The 13097-nt window shown below is 33.9% G+C and overlaps 1 protein-coding gene across 1 annotated transcript in view; it reads left to right on the forward strand.

Moving 5' to 3' along the window:
• Nup188 (nuclear pore complex protein Nup188) overlaps positions 1-11676 on the forward strand; it is a 79076-nt gene extending 67400 nt beyond the window's left edge. The window contains exons 42-49 of the mRNA XM_089250682.1: positions 2469-2609; positions 2751-2888; positions 3572-3646; positions 6819-6961; positions 7638-7716; positions 8853-8984; positions 9086-9141; positions 11315-11676. Of these exons, the coding sequence (XP_089106808.1) occupies positions 2469-2609; positions 2751-2888; positions 3572-3646; positions 6819-6961; positions 7638-7716; positions 8853-8984; positions 9086-9141; positions 11315-11591 (1041 nt within the window). The 3' untranslated portion in view covers positions 11592-11676. The remainder of the gene's footprint in view (positions 1-2468; positions 2610-2750; positions 2889-3571; positions 3647-6818; positions 6962-7637; positions 7717-8852; positions 8985-9085; positions 9142-11314) is intronic.
• Positions 11677-13097: the final 1421 nt, after the last annotated feature.

The raw sequence follows: 13097 nt of genomic DNA on the forward strand, positions 1-13097 counted from the left end.
ATTTGAAACTTGAGCGAGAAAGAATTCCGAAAAATTCTCAAAGAAAATAATAAGGAATAGCAGTATTTGTGGAGGATAGAAAAATCGATAAATGCCAGAAAAAGGCAACCCTGAATCCTTTGCTTTTCGCCAAGTTGGAAAAGTAAATGAATTTCCAAATTATTGATCTCCATTGATCATGGTATGCGCCACAAACCACTTGCAGCGACAAACGGAAATTCCGACAGAAATCGCGAAGTGCGGCTTATACGGCGAAATTAAAATTTGGAAATTTTATTTGATCGCAATTTATCATTCTCATCGGCGCCCCAACGCCCCTTGCCACGAGAAATTCAAATCCCGACAGAAATCGCGAAGTGCGGCTTATACGGCTAAATTAAAATTTGAAAAATTTATTTGATCGCAATTTATAATTCTCATCGGCGCCCCAACGCCCCTCGCCACGAGAAATTCAAATCCCGACAGAAATCGCGAAGTCCGGCTTATACGGCGAAATTAAAATTTGAAAAATTTATTTGATCGCAATTTATCATTCTCATCGTCACCCCAACGCCCCTTGCCGCGAGAAATTCAAATCCCGACAGAAATCGCGAAGTGCGGCTTATACGGCGAAATTAAAATTTAAAAAATTTATTTGATCGCAATTTATCATTCTCATCGTCACCCCAACGCCCCTTGCCGCAAGAAATTCAAATCCCGACAGAAATCGCGAAGTGCGGCTTATACGGCGAAATTAAAATTTGAAAAATTTATTTGATCGCAATTTATCATTCGCATCGGCGCCCCAACGCCCCTCGCCGCGAGAAATTCAAATCCCGACAGAAATCGCGAAGTGCGGCTTATACGGCGAAATTGAATTTTTAAATTCAACCGTGTCGGGATTTTGACCGTGTCGGGAATTTGACCCTGTCGGGATTTCGACTTGTCGGGATTTTGACCTGTCGGGATTCTGACCGTGTCGGGATTTCGACCCTGTCGGGATTTCGTCTGTCGGGATTGTGACTTGTCGGGAATTCGTCTGTCGGGATTATGACCCACACCCAGAATATTGTTATAAGGACCATATTTTTTGAAATATAAATACCTTAGAAAATTGTTTTGAATAATTTCAAGACTCATAATATGGCAAGCGTGAAATGGGTTCCAGATAATTGAAGCATATTCAAGTTTAGATCTTATAAGCGTATTAAAAAGGGATATTAACGTATTACTATCCTTGAAATCTCTCAGGGTGTAGAATATTGTTATAAGGACCATATTTTTTGAAATATAAATACCTTAGAAAATTGTTTTGAATAATTTCAAGACTCATAATATGGCAAGCGTGAAATGGGTTCCAGATAATTGAAGCATATTCGAGTTTAGATCTTATAAGCGTATTAAAAAGGGATATTAACGTATTACTATCCTTGAAATCTCTCGACATTCTTTTAAGCAAACCAAGTTTTTTATATGACACAGAGCAAAGATTTTTAATGTGATCAGCAAAGTTAAAATTGGTACTATAAATAACTCCCAAATCGGTCGCAGAGATTCTTCTAAGCAATTGGCTATTATTAATGTTATACGTAAAAAAGATTGGATTCTTTTTGTGAGTGAATGAAAGAACAAAACATTTATCAATATTGAGATTAAGTCTATTAAGTAAACACCATTCGTGAAGTAAAGACAGCTCATTTTGAAGGCTATAACATACATCAATACAATCAATACTTTTAAAAATCTTCAAATCATCAGCAAAGAGTAGACAATTTTTGAAAAGTGCGGATAGATCATTGATAAAAATGATAAATAACAACGGGCCTAGCACAGATCCCTGAGGGACACCAGAACTAGCAACAAAACCTTGGCTTAAATTGGATTTATAGGAAACATACAACATTCTGTTGGATAAGTAGGAAATGAACCAATTCACTAAGTCAGAGTTAAAACCGATTTTACTAATTTTGCTGATAAGAATTCCATGATCGATATGATCGAAAGCTTTTGAAAAATCAGTATATATTACATTAAGTTGTCGTTTTTTATGTATGGCGTCGATAATACAGGCATTAAGACTCAGGAGATTAGTGACAGTAGATATAGAGACATGTCCAATTTCGTGCTTGTAAGCACTTGATCAACACTTCAATTAAACACCCTGTAAAAATTTCATTCAAGGATTACAATTATGTAGATTTCAGGCATAAATGTGTCAGAGTTGCTCTTCATTTGATGATGGACATAGGTAGTGCTCATGACTCGAGAAAGGTTGAAGACCCCTGATCTATCCTTAGTTTTTAGAAATAAAATACTCTGAGTAAAAGGTGAAAAAAAGCTTGTAAGCAAAATTTTCAAAGATTTCTAAAACAATTTAGGTTCTGTAGATCATGTTCTATCCTTTTGTGTATCCATTATTGAATCATTTACTTTGCAGCACTGCCTGCTCTTTCCATATTACTCATGAATCACTCAAACTCTTTGTTCAGGTTTTAAAGCGTGGAATAACTGCAACCAATGTGTTTTATGCTTTCTTGATGCTAATTCGTGTGCTGCTTCAAGCCCTTGGAAACTACTTCCTACCAGATGCTTTAGATTTTATTGGTGTGCATATGGAACATTTGCATGCTGTGAGTTTTTTTTTTCAGTATCATATTTGCATGAAATATTGTGATTCTCAACCATGAATCAAATTCATAGCTATGTAGTGATTAATTGTGGATGGTTTCAGTAACTAATTTTCAATATTTTTTTTTTGTCCATCTAAATAGACTCTAGTTCATATGGTTCAGAATCCATTGTCGCCAAATCTTTGGGATGCTGTGCTGACTTGTAGTTTAATTTATCAATTGTCTTTTCATCATTCCCTGTGGCAGCTGCAGCATCAAAAATCCTTTGAAATTCTTTTGGTAAGTAGTTTTTAATTGCTTTGAAATTTATTTAAATTTCTGTGAAAATACATTTTCCAGTTCTCTCTTCCAAAAAAGGAACCTGGACCATTTTTCAAAAGGGGATATCTTTCTTTTGGAGGCACTTAGAAAGAAATGAGTGGAAGAAGTTACAAACATAATAGTCCCGTTTACATGTATAAAATTGGGAGGGACTCATGGAGAGACACGGTTAAATGGTGATTCGTTTGGCGAATATGTACCTGCTTTTCAACTTTTTTCCCTCATAGGACAGAAAGGTAATGGGAAAGATATACACCATCTTTTTTTTTGGTAGATTTATGGGATTTCATGCCACCTTTCCCATAATCTTTGGCAAATTTTCCCTATTTGCTGGATGAAAGATACCAGCTTTTTTAATTCTCATGTAAACGGGGTGAATATAGGATTTTCTATGAATTTGTCTAGGAAATGAAGCTGGAAAAACTTTTGTTTGAAAAGTGAAGATGGGTGCAGCGAAAAAGTCTAATATTGGAAATGACTAAAATTCTTCATGAAAATTATTTTCATTTTAACATGCATTGAGAAGTATTTTCAGGTTTTGTGTGTTTTGATACAAATAGGGAAAAGTTTGTAAAAAAAACACTGACTTTTTGGTGTTTTAAGTTTTTTAAAGTATGATTTTTCATATTGTTTACCTTTAGAATGATATCTCCGTGTGCAGTCATGTGGCCATAGCATTGCTTATGCGGCAAAACCTGCTGAAATATTTGTTAGAGGTGAGCATGTTATCTGTGACAGTCTTTTATCAATATCCTTATTATAATTATTTTAAGGTTTTCAATGTTCCTCCATGAGTTCAGTTATTGTGTGTAGATAAAGCCGTAAAATATTTTATAAAAGATTATAACCATATACAGTGAAACCTGCCTAAGATGGACACTGTATGAGACAGAAACCTGTCTCGAACAGAAAAATGGTCTAGTAGATAATTAATGCTTTTCAATTATGGGAACCTCTTTAAGACGGTAACTGTCTAACATACGTAGAAACAGAAGGCATATTTAGTCCATTTTTAGATTAAAAAACCTGCTGAAAGAGAAAGTGTTTTTGGCCAAGTGCAAGATTTTGTTCTTTGGATGGAAGTCGTACTAATCCCCCCTTTTGTAAGGATTTTTTAAAAATAATAATATATTTAAAAAAATAGAAAAGAAAAATACAATATATAGCCCCTGGGGTGACTGCGAATAACCGAAACCATAGATTTATTTGCTTATCTCGTTTATTGAACATCTTGAGAAGAGCAGGGTGACGCAGAGGGTAGAAGGGAATGTAAAAGAGGGTGCAGCGATTGTTGGCGATGTTTTCTGAAAGAACATTGTGATTTCTGTTTACAGTTTCTTCTCTTTTGCATATCATCAAGTATGTTTGAGTATGTTGACAAGGTTTCCTCTACCAATTTTCTTACATATGAGGAACGTAACATGGAAGGATCTATGTCATGAAAATAATTTATTGCTGATTTGAACTTGCGAAGCCCTTCTGCTACGTTACACATGGTGAACTTGTCTTCCACTTCTTTATCTTGACATTCTTCATCTGGTACCGCTTCAATTTGCAGAGCAGTCTGCTGCATTAATTCCTCCTCAGTCAATGCCTCTGAGTTGCTATTAATTAGCTGTTTGACTTCCTCTATATCCATATCATTGAACCCTTCTTCACCCACCTGCTTCACTAACATGACACAATCTCTTCAGTTGACTCTGTAGAAATGGTTGTGTCCTGGAGCACACATTGTGGCCAAATGTTAATCCAACCCGAGGTGACTGTTTCTCTCTTGGGAGCTGCCATGGCTCTAGTGATGATAGTAATGGCATTAGTGAGTCATGTTAAACATGCACAGCAGAAATCAAATTTTGCAAACAAAACACATGAATGAAGATTTGTGTGTGTTGCCAAAAAAAATTTTCAATGAAGGAAAAAAAAACCTCTAATATGGAAACTGGGATTATAGATACCGTGAATATGGAGGCCGACCATATAAACATACAATATTCTACTCAAGGGATCGCGTGATCCATCCAGAGTATACGAACATAAATATTTCTGTGGTGGCAAACACTTTCATATGCTTTTCTTCAATTCTTTTACTTCTTGGAAAAATGATGCATGCTTATTATCTACCTGAGTGGGAGTTGGGCTTGGGTGGAAATGGATTTGCTATTCAAAACTTAGTTAAAGCTCGTTTAGCATTTCATCTATGATGGAAATGGTGGCTTTTGTTATAAAATACAAAATTTTTTCTTGGAAAAATGTTGATAATTTCCATTTAAACTACTTCAAAATAAGAATGGACGAAGAAGACTGCACTATTGTTCAAAATTTAGTGATATCATGTTTTGGTTACTGCAGAGATTTTCATTCAGTGTAGAGATAGATGTCCACTGATAGATGTCACTGTCCAGAGATAGCTGCAAGAAGCGTGTATTTTGAATTGAAGACACAAATGTAGTTTATAGAGAAAAAAAAAATTTAAGTGTTACAGAAATGTAGAATCTTTCTTTTACAAATGTTATTGGGGTTGTTGACCTGTCTTAACAGAAAATAATTTTAGTTTCTTGACGTTCCGTTTCATACAGGTTTTCCTGTACCTGTATTTTGTTAATGACATGGTTTTTTCCATTGATTAATGATGTATTAATCAATTTCTACATAATATAAGCCTATTGTGAAAAAATGTACAACAAATATTGGTTATTTTAAACAGCTGTACTACCTTAGCAAAAAATGAATCATTTGAGATTTGAACATTTTTAATGTGTTTCCACTAGCCTCTATAACAGCCGCAATTAGGAGTAGTATGAACCAGAAGATGTTATGCATACAAGCCATCAATGTTTAGTCACTGTTGCATCAAGAAATTGTGGATGTTGGCCAGATGATGTTTGGCATATTGTTCAAAGTAGTTCTACAAATTTTCAATTATGATACTATTTAGGATATTGTAAGCATGTCCAAGTGTAGATCTTGTGAATGTTTCACGTGTTAATTAGTCATAGCTGCTGTGTCCCCCCCCCCCCCAGAATATGGAAAATGTTTTATTGGAAGATGGGCATATGTGTGTGTGCTGCAGGAATGTCGCATTCCTGTATGAGATGAAGGGTGCACACTTTTTTCGAAACATGTTTATTCAGCAACGTAGATATTCTGGTTTAAATTGCATGGCAAAGCAATGAATGATCTATTTAAGCATACTTTATTAAAAGGCTCACAAAATCTCTTTTAAACTACAAATACTCTTATACAGTTTCCTTTCTGAGATGTGCACTAACTTTATGCCAAGTATCATTTATATACAGCAGGGTTTAAGCTACGGTCGCATTTTTCGCAAAATGCAAAAGAAAATCTTAGAATGCGAAAGAAGTGGTAGCCACTTTCGCAAAAATGCATACAGGTGGTACAGAACAAGTAGACATCCAACCATCAATCATAACATTAGCATTGCAGCATTTTGCTTAAGCTTTTCTCCCCATTTTCGCGAAAGGAATTTTTTATCTAGCTTAAACTCTGATATACAGGTAGAGTTTTTTCTTTACTTCACCAGATAACATGTTTCCAGTCCTATAAGGCTCATTATTTGTATCTTGTTGTTCCATGGAGCAAAATAATTTTGAGCGCAAGTGAGCAAAAACTTTTTGTTAGCATTTTGCTTCATATGAAGAGCTGATATTAAATTTCAGTAAGAATTTTCTGCATTCAAGAATTTTTGCTATTTGTGGATCCATGCAACCATACATGCTGATACACATGTAAATTCTACTGTGGTCTTCTCAGGGTGATGCTTGGTACAACTGAATGCAATCGCTCTTTTCGTTTTACTCAGTAACAACTGGAAGGTATAGATCAGATGTCAAATTTCTGTATTGAATATTTCGTTACTTATCATTTCAGCAAAAAGAATTTCCCAGAAGAGATGTGCAAATTATTACAAGTACTGAACACAAGAACCTTTTCCTTGTTCAGACTAGCACCAGACAAGTGCCAGTTGATGGTGAAGTTGTTCCATCTGAAAGAATGGTTCAAGTACAAACTGAGTATGTTGTGGAGCAGTTAAATAATGATTATTTTCTTTATTGATAAATATTTAAAATTTGTATTCTGATTATTGAAATGAAGGAAAATAGATAAAATTGACACTCTGAAGCCAAATATGCTCAAGAAATATAGTTTATAACGCTAGTTGAATTATGAAACATTTGAAATATAGTAGACGAGATATCCCATTAAAAATCAGTGTTATATTTTCAATAAAATTACAATCGCTTCTGTTATTCTATGCCACTTACTCTTGTATAGGAATGAGAAAATGTTAAAATTACAGCAGATTTTTTTAAAGATCAAGGTTTGTAATAATTTAAAGTGTTGAGTGTTTTGTTTTTTTCAAACTTCCTTCAGAAGAAAATATCCCCCCCCTCCCCCAAGAAGAGATTCAACAGCCCTAGTTTATAAGTAATTAAGAATAAACCTGATAAAACATAAAGTTCAGAGGTTCAAAAAAACTTCAAACAATTATTTCATGGAATAAGAACATTTTATTTTTTTTTATCATAAACTTCATGAAATAGCCTCCATGTGTGCTTGATGATTGATAAGATTATTATTCGGTTGTAAGAAAATTGAAACTTAAATTGCATAACCCCTTTCTGTTCTTTTTGTAAATATTTTCTGGAGCAATTCATGATAAACTAACAAATTTGTGTTTTGTTTTAGGCTGATGAAACTCTTGAGTGTGTGTCTAGCTATTCTGAAACATTACAGCCCAAGTTTACAGCAAACAATGTATGGTCAGGTGAGCTATCTGAAAGCCTTTTTAAACCTCTTAATTTTTCATTTAATATTTGAGTACTTTTTCTTTGTTGAATTTTCTATTACAGAAGAATCTTGATTACTCTAGGTAACGGAGAATCAGAGATAACTGAAAACCCATGGTTTAAATAAAATATATATATTTATACATTTTTGCAAGTTTAAAATAAATGTTTAGTGCATATTTTCATGTCAAACAAATGCAATTTGAATGAAAAAAAAACCTTTATATATAAAATTATTTAGTTATTGTGTAATCCTAGTCTGATCTTCGCACTCACAAGTAGATCATTTGCCCGGAGCCTTCCAGATAATTTATTCACCCCTTAAATTTACACAGTATACATCTGCTAATAAATCAAACATCTTGGACCCTATTCACAAGGGTTCTAAATGCCTGCTTCTTTTATGGTTTCCTGAAGCCAAAAGTGCTGACTGAACATACAGCAGCACAAAAAATTTGTTCTTTATAGATGTTGACATTACATATAAATCTTTATTTTTTTATTTTGATTCTTGTTCTTTCCCCCCTTATTAACTGCTGTTTATGCAGCACAGATTTGAATAATCGAAATTATTACACTTTTTTTCTAATTACCAAATCCTTTGTTCAAATTTGTTACTTGTGCAAAAATTTTACACTCGGCTCTCCACCTTTCTTGAAATAAAGTTTTTGCCCCCTTCTTTCGTTAATCCGCTTTCCAGCTAATCAAGGCTACTCTATAATTTCCATTAGTATATAATTATACATTTTGTACTTTAAGACAATCATGGCTTCAATTTATTGAAAATTGATTTCTTGAATTATCAGTTATACAAATGAAACTAAAAGAAATCACTCTTCATTTATTTATTACAGTGATTCTTGACCTGTACCACACCCCCAGTTAACTTTGGTTTACTATTTCCCACTCAAATTTACATTGTTGTATTTTCACATCCTGAAACACTTTCCAGCTCTTATCCACAAAATTGCTCTCTTACACCCCTGGTTGAAAACAGATTTATAACATAGAACTGAAACGTGAATAATTTTTTTTTTATAAGTTATTAACACCTGATCAAAATGCTCAGTAGTCAAGCACATACAATTTGTTAATTTTTTATTGTTCTTTATAGCGAATGGGCGATGGACAATGGCAGCTCTTATTAAATACTACTTTTCAGACACCATCTATTGATCAGAAAAGCAACCTAACCTTTGGAGCACTCTCAAATTGTGTGAACACGTGCCTTCGATGGCTTGGGAAAGTGAGTTATATGTTTTTTTCTGATTTTGAAGAAATTTTTTGTTGTGCTAATTCAATATTTTCATATAGTAAAACAAAACATGTTCTTCATTTATACTCTAGAGCGAGAGAACACCTTCACCAAGCAGGTCTTTTGAATTTTCTGTACATGTTGAAAGGTATGCCTATCTTTTCTCATTTGCATACACAGTAGTTTTTAATCAGGGATGTAAACTAGAAAATATTCCCATGCTACAAGTTAACGATTCCAAATATATTAATTATTCAAAGGGAGTGGGGCGCTGTCTAGTAAAAAGATTAAGCTCCCCACTGCTATGACGTATGACCTATTGGAACTGGGCCATGGTTTTTGAATTTGTTACATGCATTCAAGTGAGAATTGAAAGAGATATATAATACTGCTTTCAATATCTTGTACATTGGAATTCACAGTTTACAAGCATAAATTGTACCGCGAACGTACTTATAATTTACAAGACATATTGAATGAAACTTCCTCGTAGAAAATAATAACTCAAACGAGAGATTCATTTCATAACCCCTTCACTCACACCAGCAATAATTCTTTTCATAAATATAGCACAGGTTGATTTATTTAGATTATTGTATTCTTACTTATTTCATATTGAAGATTTTAGTATTTTCAATGATATAGAAGAGCAAGATATTTTGATATCCCTGCTTACATTAACACTCAACAAGAGGGTGAGAGTCTTCCATGGGCTTTTGCTATGAATGCCACTCCCCTAATTAGTGAAGTTAATGAATGGGTCCTAAATCAAATAACAGCTAACTATTGAAGGGTTTTAATATAAAGATTTACTTTTTAGTTGTGATCATATGATGCTTGGCAGACAAGGTGAATATGCAAAGTTATAGTACTCATTTAGGAGTCTTCGGTATACTTAACTGCTCATATTGTAAGAAATATCTAATTTATCAAGTAAAAATCTGTTGAAAAATTCAAAAATTTTTTCTCTTGTGCAAGACTTGCGTGTTAAAAGTCGAAATTTTTGTTTGTGTTACGAAACACTTGCAATCCAAAGTTTTACTGTACTAAATTTAAACAGGACATAATTACTCTTTTACTGATATTTGATCCAGAACTGCTCCTGCATCTTTAACCTCTAAACCAGTATTCAACCTTTTTTGCAACTGCAGAAAATGATTGAACAATTTCATGAACCAGCGATAATAGGAGATTTAATTTGCAGACATGCCACAAATGAATAAGGTGACGAAATAATTCGAGGATCGAAAAACTAAACAAATGGGAGGAATAGTTTGCGGTAAGAGAAAAAAAAAAGTAAATGGAAGAAATAATTTATGGGCCACAAAAAAATAAATTATTGAAATAATTTGGTGATTGGCAAAAATTAGATAAAATAAATAATTTGAGGACCAGCAAAAAATTAGGAATAATTTAATGTGACAGTGAAAAATAAATGAACAGGAGAAATAATTTACAAACCTGCGGATGCACTAAGACGAATAAAAGCTAGTATAGAGATGGTATAATATTTAACAAAATCTAGCAGTCTTATGAATTGTGCATGTTGAAATTGTTTCATGGACCAGCAGAAAATTCCAATGGACCAATCGTTGAAGAACACTGATCTAAATGGCATTAATGAGATATCTTACTTAAACCCTCTTATTTTAGCATTGACACACCCAGATATTTTGTAAAGTTTACTTTCTTGATAGATAACTTTTCTCTACACCCCTTCACTTTGCGCCTACTTAATTAAAAAAGATATGGAAATTTTTTAATAGGAGGTTAAGTGATTCCTACTATGCCATGTAAAGGGTTAAGCTTATTCTAAATGATGACCAAGACATTCATACAAGATTCATCGAAAGACTGGTTATTTGTGGAGATGAAGATTATAAGGAAGAAAATTCATCACTGTCCCCCCACGATGAATTTTCTTATTTTCTTCCTTGTAATCTTCATCTCCACAAATAACCAGTCTTTCGATGAATCTTGTATTGTCAAGTGGTAGAGGACATTTCTATATGCAAGACATTCATGCTCCAAAGTCAGGATTTTAACAAGAACTCAATGTTTTTTTATCTTTTTAAGCTGCTTAAATAAGTTGCTTTTTAAATAATTTTATAAGGAAAACATTCACAATTCATTATTAATATGAAAAATTTTGGTAAGTGTTAGTTTTTGTGAAAATGGTGTTATTTTTGAAAAAAAAAGACATTCTTAACATGTCCAATATCAATTTCAGAATAATCATCTGTGAGCAAATTGTTATAGATAATTTGTAATAGAACATGTTGTTTTATGTGCCATGTTATTAATGTTTCCTTTTTTGGCAGGCATCTCCTCCTGTATGTTCTGGAAATGAGTCTTAACTTGCTACTGTCTCAATGTAGTTTGGCTTTGACACATTCAGATATGTCAGTGAGAGAGAAACAGCTCATAAAGAGGGAAATGGCTGCAGAGCTTAATGGCATCATTCAGAGTGTGAATCGTTACTTGAGGAGAGCACCGGTTTCGCCATCAGATTCTATGTCGAGTCCTAGGCAGTCTGTAACTGCTGATATGCCATTCATGAAGTTCATAGACAGTGTTTTAAAAAAAATTATTGAATAATATATCTGTGATTTTTTTAATACCTGGAACATTTGATAAAAATGATTTACATAAAAAAAGTGCATTAAATAGAATTTTGGCTTTCCTTTGCTTCATTATTGTATTTGAATTTTTAGATTAAGAAGGAAAAATACAGTAGAATCTTGATTATCCGGCCTCGTCTTTTTGTGCCATGACTTTGCAAAATGATTGGAGCTGTCTCTAAACTTATTGCAGATATTTACAGAGGAATGCGTTAATTTTCATGTTTACATAAGATAATGACAATTTACAGGTGAAAAATAACATAATAAATGAACAAAAACTATTTACGTAATTTTCATAACGATATTTATATTCTCAGACTTCCTTTTTCTGTAATAAATTTTTAAAACATACAGTACTGACCTGTACCAAGAGGTCACAAAATATGAATAGGGGGTAGTTTTTGGTATTAAAATGGTGTTTATGATGGTATGGTAGGAAATGTGAGAGCATTTATAGAACTTCTGCCTATATCTGGATTTTCTGTTATCTGGTCTGCCCTTCCCCACATTCGGCCAGATAGTCTACTGTATTTGCAGATTAAGAAATATGGTTGGTGAATGAAGTAGGACATTACTGTATTTTCCTCCATATAATTCACAGATTTAGAGTGAGATATCAAGGAAACAACTATTTTCTGGATATTATGCTGAGGTGAACTTGGAAAGAAAAGTCATCACGTCTCCGCCGGGACTCGAACCCAGGCTCTCTTGCATACCAGGCAAGCATGCTATTTCCTGAAGTTAAGAGAGGCTACTAATGCCTTTACTTTAGCACCTCACTCCACAGGACGTGAAATAAGGAAGGCAGGGTCATGTCTCCAGTGGTGTAGATGGTAGCATGCTTGCCCGGTATGTTACATAGGTGATCTTTGAGACCTACCTCAGTAATCTGAAAATGTGCCATGGGCCACTCAAATGCTCTGGAATTTTGCCACTGGTCATTTAAGCTATTTGTAAATGTGCTGCTTAGTTCATTTTTACAAAATTAGGTTTGAGGTGGCAAGCCACATCAGATAACCTTCAGGGCCACATTTGGTCTGCTGGTCAAGGGTTTACCATATATAGCTTAAAGGGTGGGTCACAATGAATTTTTTAAAGAGAAATTTTGAGTTCTTATCCTTCAAATAGCATTGAAATTAACAGAAATCGATTATAACATATAAAGGTATTTTCTTTTGAAATTTTGATTTTTTAAATATTTTTTTTCTGGGGGGGGGCACACAACCCCTCTATGCCCCCCTCCTGCATGCATTTCTGATCCCACCAATATGCGTTAGGAGGTAAGGGGCAGTGATGACAACATTTTGTTGGAGGAAGGGAGTCAAATGGCCCCTAAGTGCACCTTAAGCGAATCCTACACAAGATGTAGCAATGAGTCAAGAGCTTGGAGCAAACATTCTCAACACCATCATATGAATCAACATAAATTTTTAACATTTAATTATCATTTAAATTTTTATTCCGAGTATTATAATACCGA

Source organism: Pholcus phalangioides, unplaced genomic scaffold (assembly GCF_987345545.1).
Source record: "Pholcus phalangioides strain wild (caught in Gottingen) unplaced genomic scaffold, Ppha-v1.0 ptg000024l_1, whole genome shotgun sequence".
Classification (NCBI taxonomy): domain Eukaryota; kingdom Metazoa; phylum Arthropoda; class Arachnida; order Araneae; family Pholcidae; genus Pholcus; species Pholcus phalangioides.